This window comes from Entelurus aequoreus, linkage group LG09 (genome assembly GCF_033978785.1).
Source record: "Entelurus aequoreus isolate RoL-2023_Sb linkage group LG09, RoL_Eaeq_v1.1, whole genome shotgun sequence".
Lineage (NCBI taxonomy): Eukaryota > Metazoa > Chordata > Actinopteri > Syngnathiformes > Syngnathidae > Entelurus > Entelurus aequoreus.
The window spans coordinates 32,514,384-32,530,825 of NC_084739.1; the positions used below are offsets into that span (position 1 = coordinate 32,514,384).

At 40.4% G+C, this 16,442-nt stretch overlaps 1 protein-coding gene across 2 annotated transcripts in view; it reads left to right on the plus strand.

Annotated features, from left to right (window-relative positions):
* ptk7b (protein tyrosine kinase 7b) overlaps window positions 1–16,442 on the plus strand; it is a 156,948-nt gene that overhangs the window by 110,642 nt on the left and 29,864 nt on the right. For both annotated transcript variants that reach the window (XM_062058585.1, XM_062058586.1), the window contains 3 exons: window positions 11,581–11,683; window positions 11,768–11,952; window positions 13,147–13,294. In XM_062058585.1, the coding sequence (XP_061914569.1) occupies window positions 11,581–11,683; window positions 11,768–11,952; window positions 13,147–13,294 (436 nt within the window). The remainder of the gene's footprint in view (window positions 1–11,580; window positions 11,684–11,767; window positions 11,953–13,146; window positions 13,295–16,442) is intronic.

A 16,442-nucleotide genomic window follows, 5' to 3' on the forward strand; every position in this document is an offset into this window, starting at 1 on the left:
ACTACTACAACCATATTATTTACCAGCAACATAAAGTGAAACAGAGGCAGAGGTGTCCTGCCACAGTCAGTAACAAATAAACAGAAAACAGTAGTGGTGGTAGATAGACACAAAGCTTCATCAAACATCTGATCCACTGAACAAAGAGCTCCAAAAATCTTGATCCTACACTTCTCTTTTGTAAAGTAAATCTGAACAGCCGATATGGGCATCTACATCAACTATATCATTTTCCTGAGAAGCTGGACAGGACAAAAAATCAAATGTATTTGTGGCGGCCTTAAAGGCCTACTGAAACCCACTACTACCGACCATGCAGTCTGATAGTTTATATATCAATGATGAAATCTTAACATTATAACACATGCCAATACGGCCGGGTTAACTTATAAAGTGACATTTTAAATTTGCCGCTAAACTTCCGGTTCGAAACGCCTCTGAGGATGACGTATGCGCGTGACGTAGACCGGGGAACACGGGTATGCCTTCCACATTGAAGCCAATACGAAAAAGCTCTGTTTTCATTTCATAATTCCACAGTATTCTGGACATCTGTGTTCGTGAATCTGTTTCAATCATGTTCATTGCATTATGGAGAAGGAAGCTGAGCAAGCAAAGAAGAAAGTTGTCGGTGCGAAATGGACGTATTTTTCGAACGTAGTCAGCCACAACAGTACACAGCCGGCGCTTCTTTGTTTACATTCCCGAAAGATGCAGTCAAGATGGAAGAACTCGGATAACAGAGACTCTAACCAGGAGGACTTTTGACTTCGATACACAGACGCCTGTAGAGAACTGGGACAACACAGACTCTTACCAGGATTACTTTGATTTGGATGACAAAGACGCAGACGTGCTACTGTGAGTATGCAGCTTTGGCTTCTAAACATTTGATCGCTTGACCGTATGTGCGCAACTTTTTTTTGCGTATGTACGTAACTTTTTAAAAATATATAAGCTTTATGAACCTTGGGTTAGGTGAACGGTCTTTTGGGCTGAGTGATTGTGTGTGTTGATCAGGTGTTTGAATTGTATTGGCGTGTTCTATGGAGCTAGGAGCTAGCATAGGAGCTAGGAGCTAGCATAACACGTACCGTACCGTACGTGCGCGTCACGTACGTAACTTTTTAAAAATATATAAGCTTTATGAACCTTGGGTTAGGTGAACGGTCTTTTGGGCTGAGTGATTGTGTGTGTTGATCAGGTGTTTGAATTGTATTGGCGTGTTCTATGGAGCTAGGAGCTAGCATAGGAGCTAGGAGCTAGCATAACACAGACCGTACCGTACGTGCGCGTCACGTACGTAACTTTTTAAAAATATATAAGCTTTATGAACCTTCGGTTAGGTGAACTGTCTTTTGGGCTGAGTGATTGTGTGTGTTGATCAGGTGTTTGAATTGTATTGGCGTGTTCTATGGAGCTAGGAGCTAGCAGAGGAGCTAGGAGCTAGCATAACAAACACGCAGGTGTTATTATGCAGGATTAATTTGTGGCATATTAAATATAAGCCTGGTTGTGTTGTGGCTAATAGACTATATATATGTCTTGTGTTTATTTACTGTTGTAGTCATTCCCAGCTGAATATCAGGTCACCCCCGGCTCTCACAGCATCTTCCCTATCTGAATAGCTTCAACTCCCCACTAGTCCTTCACTTGCACTTTACTCATCCACAAATCTTTCATCCTCGCTCAAATTAATGGGGAAATTGTCGCTTTCTCGGTCCGAATCTCTCTCACTTCATGCGGCCATCATTGTAAACAATAGGGAACTTTGCGTATATGTTCAACTGACTACGTCACGCTACTTCCGGTAGGGGCAAGCCTTTTTTTTATCAGATACCAAAAGTTGCAATCTTTATCGTCGTTGTTCTATAGTGAAGTGAATTACATTTATACAGCGCTTTTTTTCTCAAGTGACTCAAAGCGCTTTACATAGTGAAACCCAATATCTAAAATATAATATTCAAACCAGTGTGGGTGGCACTGGGAGCAGGTGGGTAAAGTGTCTTGCCCAAGGACACAACGGCAGTGACTAGGATGGCGGAAGCGGGGATCGAACCTGCAACCCTCAAGTTGCTGGCACGGCCGCTCTACCAACCGAGCTATACCGCCCCTAAATAAAAATATACTAAATCCTTTCAGCAAAAATATGGCAATATCGCGAAATGATCAAGTATGACACATAGAATAGATCTGCTATCCCCGTTTAAATAAAAAAAATTCATTTCAGTAGGCCTTTAATTCTTTTGTGGCGGGCCGCCACAAATAAATGAATGTGTGGGAAACACTGATATAGAAAACTATTTTTAAGTTGTCTTTTTTTTTGTAATTATTATGCCATGATTGTATTAATACTAAGGCTTATTGCAAGAAAGCCCAAATGAGGTAAAGCCTAATCTTAATTCTCTATTGTCTCCACCAGCAGCTATTTGTGGCCTGTGATGTTACCTAAGCATAGCTTACAAAGAAACTCATCAGTTTTTACAAAGTGTTCTAATGTTGATGGAACTTCATTAATGTGTTATTCTTAAACATGATCTAGTGTGTTAATAAAGCTGAGTTGAGTCGCTCCAGTCCATTAATAAAAAGAAAAACAAGTCAAACATGATATACCAGTTGTCATGACACAAAGTAAACTACTACTATCTGGTGGCAGGTGATGCATGTAGAGGATGTTTATGGAGTGTAATCCCCTTTGAACATTGAGGAAATGCATTGTAAATATGTGGTTGTAAAGCAGTTAAATTATATAGCCTATTTTAGAACCTCATATTGTACATATATATTTTCTTTTTGATTGCACATCTATGTAAATAGTAGATGAAAAGATTGTGTAGGATGTGAAAGATGTTACTCATAATGTAACATTCATTCACGAAGCTTCATGTTCAGTTTCCAGACATACACAACAATTTTTTGTTAGAAAATACTACTTCTGTTTGTAATACATTTAACTATATATATGGCGGAAAGACTTTTCTATTTTCAAGTAATACACCTTTGTGTCAACAAGCCGTTTTGAAGCAAATGCTCAATGAGAACTGAGGATTTAGAGTTGACTTTGCTTTACAGATGGATTTTGCTAGCTTGGAGGCATTTATTCAGTGATATTTACACATGGGTGATTTGCATTTTGCATGGGAATCTGACATAGCTTGCTTGACATTATTATTATTGAGAATGCATTAAAGGAGCTGTTTGCAACAATTACATGGCTGCCTAGAGTGCGCTAACGCTGAGCACGTAAACTATACCCAGTTTAACAAACTTATTAGCTTTGTTTGTTGTCAGCTAATGATAGCGGTTTCGCAAAGTTAATCTACTAATGTTAGCTATCCTATAGTAACAACAACATGACTGCAAATTGTTAGTTGCTTCTCTGGGACTAATTTTGTGTATGTGCACACGCTTTGCTAATACATGTGTATGAGACAGCAGTGAGGGACAGCCTAAACACCAGACTATTTCCCTGGTCCAACGGGCAATTTTTTATAAAAACATTTAGTAATTGAGAAAATTAAATATTTTTTGTTCAACAACTAATAGAAACATAAGCTAGTCGGTGGTTTAAAAAATGTAACTTTGAGCAAGTTGCAAACAGTCACTGTAAGTATTTTGTAACTCTTAGTAGGGTAGCCACCCGCAATAGTGTTAATCACACTTCAGTAGTCCAGCTGGTCCACCATCAATTTGTTTGAATTTAGAATCAATCTTTCCATAAGAAAATGTATAGAAATTACAATGATCAAATCCAAAATGCTAATATATATAAAATGTTTAACTTTAAAATAAATCCAATAACAAAAGGAAATGTTGAAGGCGAATCACCATACCGACATATTCTGCTGAGCAGCCACACTGTAATTTGGCTCAAAGGAAGCATTCTACAACCCATGGAAACACCTTAATCTGATTGTGTTTGGCTTTTGAAAAGTCGGACTAACACCTAAATTACGCGATTGAAAACCAGATGTCTCCAGTGGGTGTGTGCTGCTACAAGGGACCTTTCATGTAGCACATGTGCCAGTCTCAACACGCAGGACATAACCTGGAAGCCGATCACGTTCAATGAAAAACATAGGCAACTAAAAAATGAAGAGGAGAGTGTTTATTTGCTTCACAAATTAAAAGAAAGGAACATTTTGAAGAGCATCGATGGGAGAAAAAAAAGAAACTGAGATTCTGTGTGGAGTTTGCATGTTCTCCCAGTCACTGCGTGGGTTCCCTCCGGGTACTCCGTTTTCCTCCCACCTCCAAGGACATGCATCTGGGGATAGGTTGATTGGCAACACGAAATTGGCCCTAGTGTGTGAATGTGAGTGTGAATTCTGTCTGTGTTGGCCTTGCGATGAGGTGGCTACTCGTGCAAGGTGTACCCCGCCTTCTGCCCGAATGCAGCCCCACCTGACACCACAACGACATCCTCGGCTCTGATCCCACATCGGGGCAAGTGATTCTGAAACAACTCAACACAATGACAAACCTTGAAAGGTGACCGGTCCAATGGATGCCGAGTAGATACGGTTAATAATGTGAGAGTCCAGTCCATAAGGGGTTCAGCAGGGCATCCACTTGCATGTAGACATATAAACAAAAATGCCTTATTATGGTGTGTTGTCATAGGTCAACCGGAAAAGCAATACATTAATCCGTGTTAAAATAAATTAGCGTCCCTCTGTGTACGAGAGGCACACGGCGTATGACAAATAGTCGCATTAGAGAGTGTGTATAGACACTGAGACTTCACATGTAAGTGTGTAAATACAAAAAAAAGAACTATTGGAGAAATCAGACTAATTTAGTGTATGGAAACACAGTCACTGACATCTGTGTTGGCATCACACTAAACAAAATAGTTTTAAAAAGAAACAAAATAGACTGTGGCGGAATTAATCAATCCTTTACATTAGAGAGCTTCTGACATAGTGACATTTCGGACTGTGTTTATTGGACTTTAGGGAGGCATTTGTCCAACCTTTAGATTTGTTTGAATTTAGGGATTACATTAATGTAGGCCCTGCGATGAGGTGCCGACTTGTCCAGGGTGTACCCCTGCCTTCCGCCCGAATGTAGCTGAGATAGGCTCCAGCACTCCCGGCGACCCCGAAAGGGACAAGCGGTAGAAAATGGATGGATGGATTATTATGATATTAGTTGTATAGCTAAACCCGTCAAAGTAGTGTTCAGCAATAACTCTTTCAGGATCAAATTGTATGCCTCGTTTGGTTTGCGTGTATCAACTCATTTTCTCTGCCATAATGTGCAGGTGGGCTCTCTGTGGATCACTTTACATAGATCAGATCCTGTTATGATCAATGTTCTCATATTTCCCCAACATACATTTAACGGGCGATAAAGCCACACACAGCTTTTAAAGACCCCCTCTGGCGCTAATTCTGCCTGAGCGTTCACTCATGTGTATGCTACTTTGCGTGCATAGTAGTAAATATAAGCTATAGGGGGAGGGGGTGGTCTTCATGTACTGTACCACAGTAGGTTTTATCCCCCACCTTCATCCACCAATCCCCCCGACCCCTCCTCCCAGCCTCTGGCGAGAGGGAGAGAGTTAATTTATCTTGCTCTCAATGGTGGGTAAGCAAATCCTGTCAGTTGAGAGTTATTCAGAGTAATTATCCCCCCTCTGCGTTCACTAATAGGGGTTCAGCCCCCCTTCATCCCTTTGTCCCGCTTGGTCACTGGGTCTCCATGGCGAGATCGCGTCCAGCAGAGGCATCGGGGCCAAGCCTTGCCATTGTCAGCATGTTGTTGGTCCTGGAGGCGACACTTGGCTTGACACCGCGGAACAACATGCAGACAGACTAATGTTTTGGAACACTCTTGCATGGATGTGCAACTGGCACTAGCAAGACACTCAGTCACATCCTTGGTTAATCTGCACGAACAAAAGCAACCACACACGCCATCTTGTTCTAATCACCCAGCATGTGTGTCTTACCTGCATTTTATTAGCAGCTGTGCTTTCAAAACCTCTTTCCTGATTACAACCTTAACTCCCTCTGCTCTCATCCTGTCACCGGCTATTGTACAAACCCCGTTTCCATATGAGTTGGGAAATTGTGTTAGATGTAAATATAAACGGAATACAATAATTTGCAAATCATTTTCAACCCATATTCAGTTGAATATGCTACAAAGACAACATATTTGATGTTCAAACTGATGAACGTTTTTTTTTTTGTGCAAATAATCATTAACTTTAGAATTTTATGCCAGCAACACGTGACAAAGAAGTTGGGAAAGGTGGCAATAAATACTGATAAAGTTGAGGAATGCTCATCAAAAACTTATTTGGAACATCCCACGGTTGAACAGGCAAATTGGGAACAGGTGGGTGCCATGATTGGGTATAAAAGTAGATTCCATGAAATGCTGAGTCATTCACAAACAAGGATGGGGCGAGGGTCACCACTTTGTCAACAAATGCGTGACCAAATTGTTGAACAGTTTAAGAAAAACCTTTCTCGACCAGCTATTGCAAGGAATTCAGGAATTTCACCATCTACGGTCCGTAATATCATCAAAGGGTTCAGAGAATCTGGAGAAATCACTGCACGTAAGCAGCTAAGCCTGTGACCTTCGATCCCTCAGGCTGTACTGCATCAACAAGCGACATCAGTGTGTAAAGGATATCACCACATGGGCTCAGGAACACTTCAGAAACCCACTGTCAGTAACTACAGTTGGTCGCTACATCTGTAAGTGCAAGTTAAAACTCTCCTATGCGAGGCGAAAACCGTTTATCAACAACACCCAGAAACGCTGTCGGCTTCGCTGGGCCTGAGCTAATTTAAGATGGACTGATACAAAGTGGAAAAGTGTTCTGTGGTCTGATGAGTCCACATTTCAAATTGTTTTTGTAAACTGTGGACGTCGTGTCCTCCGGACCAAAGAGGAAAAGAACCATCCGGATTGTTATAGGCGCAAAGTTGAAAAGCCAGCATCTGTGATGGTATGGGGTGTATTAGTGCCCAAGACATGGGTAACTTACACATCTGTGAAGGCGCCATTAATGCTGAAAGGTACATACAGGTTTTGGAGCAACATATGTTGCCATCCAAGCAACATTACCATGGACGCCCCTGCTTATTTCAGCAAGACAATGCCAAGCCACGTGTTACATCAATGTGGCTTCATAGTAAAAGAGTGCGGGTACTAGACTGGCCTGCCTGTAGTACAGACCTGTCTCCCATTGAAAATGTGTGGCGCATTATGAAGCCTTAAATACCACAACGGAGACCCCCGGACTGTTGAACAACGTAAGCTGTACATCAAGCAAGAATGGGAAAGAATTCCACCTGAGAAGCTTAAAAAATGTGTCTCCTCAGTTCCCAAACGTTTACTGAGTGTTGTTAAAAGGAAAGGCCATGTAACACAGTGGTGAACATGCCCTTTCCCAATTACTTTGGCTTGTGTTGCAGCCATGAAATTCTAAGTTAATTATTTGCAAAAAAAAAAAAAAAGTTTATGAGTTTGAACATCAAATATCTTGTCTTTGTAGTGCATTCAATTGAATATGGGTTGAAAAGGATTTGCAAATCATTGTATTCCGTTTATATTTACATCTAACACAATTTCCCAACTCATATGGAAACAGTGTTTGTACTTTTATCAAAAATGACCCACACACCAACCATTAGCTTTACTCCGTCACGCCATTTCATTGAATCTTTTGAATATGAAGCCCAAGGGGGCTGTACTTATCAAGCTTCTTAGAATTACTCCTAAGAAGTCTGCTAAGAGTTGACTTAAGAGTAAATAAATTCTTCGCTGAAAGCTGCACTTAAAAGTTAGTTATCAAGCGTCTTACTCACACTTTCAGCGAAGTGTAGGACCGAATCTTAAGTGTCACACTCAGAGCTGAATTACGACATTACTATGTGCCGTAAACGGAATTTTAGGTGACGTCATTTCTGTGTCCATAGAAATGACCAATCACGGAAGGGAATCCGTTGTCTAAGAATAAAGAAATATCTTGGAAATAGTTAAGTGGACAATGGGAGTGTATATTTTGACAATAAACTACAAAATAATACAAAACAAACTAGTCCCCGCCGGCACTCACGCTACCGCTCCCTCTCTTCTATCGCCCACACACTCACTGACGTCACTCACCTCACGGCCACACACATACGCTACTGTCATAACATTTTCTTTCCAATTCATTAATTAGGCAACTAATTTGAAACTGGTGTGGGTGGCTCTATATATACTAGCCCACTGCAGCCACATGCAGAAATCAACAAGGAATCGAAAAGTATTAAATCTGTGACAAAAATAATATCCGCTCTGTCTAAACGATACCGTTTGATCAGCTGCTCGTCATCAAAAAAAAAAAAAACATTGTTCCGTTCCCTGAACGTTCGCGCACGTCTCTCTCGCCTCAGTGCCATCCCCTGCTGGCAACTCCTAACCACTTAAGACACCTCTGAAGGTCTCTTAAATATCGTGGAGAGTAGGAGTGATTCTTAGACTTAATAACGTTGATAAAAAGCTTTTATTCTTAAGTTTGAGAGTAGGACTAAATTTCGCAAATTCTCAGGACTTAAGTGTAAAATGGCACTCTAAGAAGCTTGATAAGTACGGCCCCAGGTCTGTTGGCCTTTGTCAAGCACAGCTGATAAAATCTGACACCACACTTTCCCTCAACCTTCTTTATTTATTTATTTATTCCACAGCGTGAGCCCAGCCTGTATTTACATACCCATATGGTCCTGCCAATCCAACATAAATCTCTTAGACAGCATCTTCTATGTCGCTTTCAGAAAATTGCAGCAAACAAGTTCACGCACACATACTGCTACTATGGTGAAGGAATCTGCCTCAACAATATTTTTTTCTTAAATTATCTGTTGTCATCCCTGTGTTGATCTGGCTTCCTGTATTGTCTCCCACCACACAATAATAATTATACATCCTTACCTCTGACGTGTAAGGCCAGGCGTACTCTCAGTCATTTAGACACTTAGTCATGCATTCTGTGACGGTTTATAAGCAAGTATGTGTGCCTCTTAATAGGTTATGAAAGAGTGCCTTCTGTTTGTCAAGTGGACAGCTGGTAGAAACCTGAGCTAAGGATTTAGGGGTTATAGAATGTGCAACTGTCAAAAAATCCGGGTCAGGCCTCATTTGGTCATTAGAATAGTATAACCAATAATGTCCGATGTGTCAAGGGTTCATTGAGAGTGTCAATTGTTCTCTGTCGACAGACTGAAACGTGTGTTTTGCATGGTTTATCTACATGCACACACTTGCTGCCCAATTTGAAATTAGGATAACAAACATCTCGAGGCTTACCTCTGAATTTGTTAATTAATCAACCAGGGTTAGCCTCGACAGCGACAGTTTGGGAACGGTGTATGCTACATCGTTGGGATGAACTAGAACAGAGATTGGGATTTAGGCCTTCTTTTTGACCAATAAATGTTCTTCTGTATGAATGGAGAAACAATTCCTTCCAGAAAAGTGAAATTTTATATTTAGTTGCAAATAGGGCTCTAATTTTCTTTTATATTCACTTCCTGTAAGTGTAAATGGCTATGTAGCCAAATATGTTTTAATTTGCTCAGTTCAACCTTGGCTCAAACCATCCATCCATCCATTTTCTACCGCTTGTCGCTTTCGAGGTAGCAGAGGGTGCTGGAGCCTGCAACCAATAACCACAAATCCCAACAGAATGAGAGTAAAGTCGAGCAGCGCTGGGCAGTGAGCTAAAAGCTCTGACCTGTTAGCTCATTACCTGGCATGGCTCTTAAGGGGTCAGAAAAAGTACGGTACACCAAGTACTACAGCACAGCCACACAAGCTAGCATGCATTACATATATTTGTAGCTCTGAAAGAATTGACAAATAAGTGTTGGTTGAACCATTACATTGTTATATTCTTTCTGCAAAAAAAAAGACTCATAAGAAAGTGACAAAACGCCATATACTGTACAGTTATTGTGGTTGATGAATACTGCCGGAATCTAACACCCACCTGTTGTTTGGGGCAGATTTAAACAGATACATTTATTTTAATGTAAGGTTTGTCTCAGACAGACATGCTGATGATAGTCATTCAACTGAACTGAAGTGAACACTCCACCCCCCCAGACCCCCATTGGGTTTGATCAAAACCCTAAGCTAATTAGAGGCGGTCCTTATAGCCTAAATGATTCCTCTTCGCCTCGTCTATCTTCCTCTTCACTAAGTTACAGCCGCTATTGTCAGGATTGTCAAAGACTTTTAGAAGTGTGTACGCAAACCTGCATGCTTGGGGGCACTTGTGTAATTTCCCTTCCTCATTGCAGTATGGGCTGCATCTCACTCATCACTGCATGCACACACACTTCCTTGACAGATGCAAACAAACACTTGTTCAACTTTAGCAAGATGTACACAGTTGTTGGGGCATCTGTCTTTGGACAGCACTAAAGACTATTGCCTGGCCTAGACAGGGGGTGTGAAGGCTATTAGATGAAAATATATTCAGTATGACAGGTATCCCCTGAGCACCCTCCTGCCCCTTGCAGGCACTCTGCCTCGCCACTGCTGTCTCCGGTGGATGCCATGCATATTTTATTGAGATGATACGAACCTTGATGGCTGCAGCCACGGGCCATAGGAATGTCAGATACATTGTAACTCAGACAAAAATATAATAAGCTCAATGACAAGGTGCTTAATGGCAGCAACCCAAACAAATGAGGCATCGGGAGAATGTGAAATACAGTACTTCCAAAGTCAAGTTCCGTGAGTAAAATTTCAATATTTTATCTCTCTAAATAATCTACATACTGTATGTTCTTTACTTGGGAAGTTACATTTATTTATAGGAAGTGATGAGGTCAGGCTTACATACATCATATTTGTTTGCAATTTATAGGCAAATCCTTGAAGGTTCAAGGTTCTCCAGATTTCTCCTAGTGATGCATCCAAGTAGGACAAAGGATCAAATTACTTTTGTCCTCCTTCTTTGTGCACGTTCATCAGTCACAGCCACACCGTAGATCAAGTTTCGTGATCCTGTGCATGGGCTTTTGCTACTCCTCATAATGTAATATTCATTCATCTAGGCTGTTTGAAACAAAATACAGTGGGAGCCCATTTTTTTCTTTCCTTATTAAGGTACAGCATAGTGCCCCTCAAAGCTACTGATTGTACTCCATATGGTAACTCTGTATTTTGTCCAAGTGTGTCCTCAAGTTTTAAAAGTCAGTTGTCAAGTGTGACAATATGGTTAAAAATTAAATTGGTGAAAATCAATCAAGTACTTTCTTTGGGGTACTAGCACAGTGATAATTCATTCTAATGGTATTTTTGTCTACTTGTTTATGTATGTTTGAAAGGAAAAATATAAATATTATGATCTAAATAACATGCAACATGGTGTAGTAATATTGAATGAAGTGCTGTCACAGTGATGCAGCTATTAACTTCATGTGTCATACATACATCCCATGACGGTGAATGAGCAGGAGGCCACTTAACTCAATTTCTCCTCCTGTCTTTCTCCTTAACACTTCTTGTCTTTTTCTCCACCCACTAAAGTCATTCTGTGTGTTTTTATTTGCCCTGCAGGGTTAGAAAGTGGTGGCGTGACATTAAAAGAGCCCGCCTCAGAGGGGGAAATTGAGAGCTCTGCACGCGTCACGCTTCGCTGCCACATTGACGGACACCCACGGTTAGTCCTCAATTCCACTATTTAACATGCAATGTACAAGAATATGTACCAGTCTGTCCTAAACTAATTTTTTCTCCTTCTCAGGCCTACATGTCAATGGTTCAAGGACGGGGTAAAGTTGACCGAGAAGAGTCATCAGATCAACAACAAGGAGCGTACGCTCACCTTCAAGAGCGCCACTCCAGACGACAACGGTCTGTTCTACTGCTGCGCCAAAAATGCAGCCGGTCATGTCTGCAGCAATAGCAACTTTACTCTCAACATCATAGGTCAGTGTTATGTCAAACATTGAGCGACTAATGACACAACATGGGCTCAGTTTTCTATGTTTTTAGTATTGGATTTAACATTTCCTGTTTTATATACAATATGTTTACTTTACTGGAGTGCACTGTAACAGACTATCAGTGTATTTGTATTTCCGTTTTCTAATTTCAGCTTGTTTTTGCATTTTTGTTTGCTTGTGTGACACTTACTGTTGTCGCCAGTGCACCACAGAGAGAAATACAGTACATTCAGCATCTGCCTTGGAAACCCAATGCCCGCTTCAGACTAATTAGCCAGCTGCAACACACACACACACACGCACACACTCACACACACAAACATGTAATATTAGCACCTGTTTAATTGTTGAGTTTCCAGTTACTGTATTATTACCAGTGGTACTTCCATGGGGCTTCTTTTTGAGGCAGCCTTTACAGATAAGCAGTTTTGCAAAGCAGTCACAGCTTTGCTGCAAACCTCCTGGGTAGGGCAGGTGTACTATGAGTGTTCTGCAAAGACTAATTTGGCCTTTAATCATAATTACTCTAAGCCATATAGAATTACAACGGGGTATACGTAGAGTACCACTTTCTAAAGCTATTAAATGAAAGCAAATTACCGATAGTCATACAATAATGCAGATGTTCTGTTTTTGTGACGTCAACATTAAACAAATCAACATCAATAAGTTTCTCAGAGATTCCATTGTGGCATTTCTTCTGTAAATTTAAATGTTCACATTTTTGCAGCACTGCAACTGTCATTTCTGTGACTGTTCTTGCTTGAAGGCTTTCTCACTCCTTTGTAAACTGTTAGACTGAGAGAGGTTGGCGTAGCGGATTTAGACAACGAAAGTAGTTTCATTTAAATCAATTTAAATTCATTTATTTTCTGCCAAACATTTTGACTCTTCATTTTGTATATTTGCAGTTTTTACAACTACTGTAACTAGTAGGGTTTCTATAAAAAATTTTTAGATATTTGGGTAAAGCGGTGGTTTTGATAAGCCAAAGTTCAATGAAACATTCAGTGTGACCTCATTAAGTAGGGCCTATGAGGTGTTGACACACACCAGCACCTGAGGGCCTGTGCTGCTGTTGGCAGCTTTTAATAAATGGCAGTGCACATACAGGAGAGCTTGATGGTCTAATGCTTACAGATGCAATCATGGAGATGTTTGTCTACCTCTCTAACAGACAAGAGCTTTCCCCGTCCAGTGGTTACCCCTGAGGACCAGGTGGTTCTGAGGAATGAAGAAGCTGTGTTCCACTGCCAATTCACAGCCGTGCCGCCTCCTACGCTGGAGTGGTACCATGAAAATGAGCTGCTAGTGAACAAATCTCGGTAAATACTTTTGCAAAACTCTTGTATTTTTGCCGCTCAAATGTTTTTTCTTGTTCCCACATCTTTCTCCTCTGTTTCCTTCTCCATTATGCCTAATAAGTTTCAGCTCTGCTTGTCATACTGTGGAGCAATGGTGCATTCTCTGGAGCCCTATAAACTAGAGCCCTTGAGTCGTACTCTGTTTTGTTTTTGCTGTTGCAGCTTAAGCTGGAGATGAATTGCACATTAAGGAATGCTATTACTGAAATATGAATGCTGTAAAGTTCCTCTATAATCTACTATACTTCATTTTAACATGACTGTTTTCTCTTGAGAGGCTTTGTAGCTCTCCAGTGTTCTTGCACAGAGTGGAAAGAGCCCTCAAGCTGCAATCAGCTTACCATGTCCCCTGTAAACATGTAAGCTCTCGATCACGTGTGTTAAGCGGCAAGCCGGCAGGAAACTATAGAAAAAGAAATCTGCTATTTTTTATATGATTTAAGTTTTTTAAATAATTACCAGTCTTTTTATGTTTCTTGTAGGGATGTAACGGTAAACAGTCTGATAAACAGCAGTAAAATTCCAGACGGTTAGTAAAACTGTTTACATTTTTAATTATCGAAAAAACATAATTTATTAATGCATTTTAGGCAACACTGCTCATTTCCTGGAAACTGAGTCGTTGGGCTTGAGAAAACTTAGCGGAAAGCAACCACGCGGAAAGCAACCACGCGGACGTTGTTCCAGAGATTTTCCCTCATAGTAAACAGAGCCGATCACTTTGTTTCACTTTATTTTTCTCGCTTCACTTCTGTAGCGTAGAGTCTGTCGTGTGTTGAAGAGCGCATTGCTGTTATTAGATGGTGTGTACAAAATTGGAGACAGACGCATTTGTCCCATATTAAAAGTACACAGTGGAAGAGAAAAATATGTGATGTTGCTCTCATTTTCCCAACACAGCGTCTTTCACTCAGCTGCTGTGACTGAGAGTTTTTAACGTGTGGAAACATGTTGCAGGCGATGTGTAGGGAACGTTGCCACAACTTGTTTATAAACTCTTGCCATTTGTTTACTGGGATGGCCACTCGTACTTTATTTAACCGCTAACTTTATCAGTGTTCCGATAACATCAATAATAGCTCAAATGTTTTGTCATCTCATCAAATTGAACGCAGGCTGTGAACTGTCCAACATGCCGGGTTGTCAGTGAGGCACAAAGATTGTGTATTATCACGACTGTTTATTTTTGTTTGACTGAACCACATGGTGTTGTTGGAGAAGAACAAAGCTTGTTTATTAGACTCTGTCTTCATTAGCCAAACAGCAATGTGTTTTATATTGATATCAAATATTAAACACCATGTTTTTTACATTACTTATTTAAAAAATATTACTTTAAAAACCATTTATGTGACATGGCCTTTTTTTAATGTTTTATGATGTATAATTAATTCCTATATGACTTTTTTCTGCTCAAACTCCTAATGGATCACTCCTGATACAGCATGTACATGTACACACATTAATACATGTAACTGTACATACATTTAAAAAATACCTCTCTATCAAAATGTTAAAATAGCATCATGTAATGAAAAAAAGCTGACACGTTGATACTAATAATGAACAAAAACACAAATATCTGTCTTTAAATATACGGATAACGTTTATCCATAGCATTTTATTAGACATTACAAATTACATGATATGGTCGCGTTCACTCTCCACCACAACACTGTTTTACATAACATAATGAATAATCCTAATTAATAATCTTGATTTCAAAATTGATAAAATAATCATGATTATTATTTTGGCCATAATTGTGCAGCCCTGTATGTAAGACAAGATCTCATACATTAACCCTATTTGTATCTATATGGACAAAGAGTGCTGTTATGTCTTATGGCAATCAGATGCTATCTTGCGAAATTATTTGTCTCTTATGTCCATAAGGCACCATCTTGCACAATTTTCAAATGTATTTTATTTATTTATGTTATTTCATTTTTTTCTGCCATATTACTTTGTTTATAATGCATATGCACATTCAATTTCAACTTGAGGTACATGAAACATTGTTCTTATCTACAATATTATTTCTACAAAGGAATTCATTTTAAATGTGTGGTTGTTGTTTTTTTTTTAAACCTGGTTAAAAGATTTCAGTACATATCAGGAAGGGGATTCATATGGCCCCACTATTCACAATTTACCTGACACGCGAAACGTCACAATCTTGGGGTGTGCACTATCCACTTTAGCCGCCATAGGGTTGAATATCTTCAAATGTGTTTTGTGGCAATTCCAACTTTGACCACAGTGTCAGTTGCTATGCTGAGTGCCGCTTTCTATCATTTTCAGCAGACTGCATTGCAAAAATGATTAACTTTCCCCTCTTCCTCTCATGCGAGAGCCACCCAGGAATGGGGCCAAGTACTTTTTGAAAATGTTGAGCACATTTAAGAATACCATGATAATAACTGGGATAACTTTGGTTATTCATCCATTTTCTACCGCTTGTCCCGTTCGGGACTGCGGGGGGTGCTGCAGCCTATCTTAGCTGCATTCGGGCGAAAGGCGGGGTACACCCTGGACAAGTCGCCACCTCATTGCATGGCCAACACAGATAGACAGACAACATTCACACTCACATTCACACACTAGGGCCAATTTAGTGTTGCCAATCAACCTATCCCCAGGTGCATGTCTTTGGAGGTGGGAGGAAGCCGGAGTACGATGAGGTGGCAACTTGTCCAGGGTGTACCCTGCCTTCTGCCCGAATGCAGCTGTGATAGGCTCCAGCACCCCCCGCGACCCCAAGAGGGGATGGATGGAACTTTGGTCACAATAACCGTGATAAGAAATTTTTAAACCATGACATCCCTAGTTGCTTGGTGTGTTACACAACATGCAACACAAAGCCCTGTTGCTGCAGTTTCAACTAAAGCCTGTTGCTCAGATTTTCAGAGCTGGACAACATCCCACTGCATCTCTCTCTGCGTGTGTGTGAACATAAACAGAATGCGTATGTATTATAGATTTGTGTTGAAATTTATAGGTCTGCATGGCCAGCTGCCAGTGTTAGAATGGGAAATAAACAACTAGCTAATATTGTATTCGTCATTTCAGCACTAGTTTCATAGCCCTGCAGACGACACGACAATAT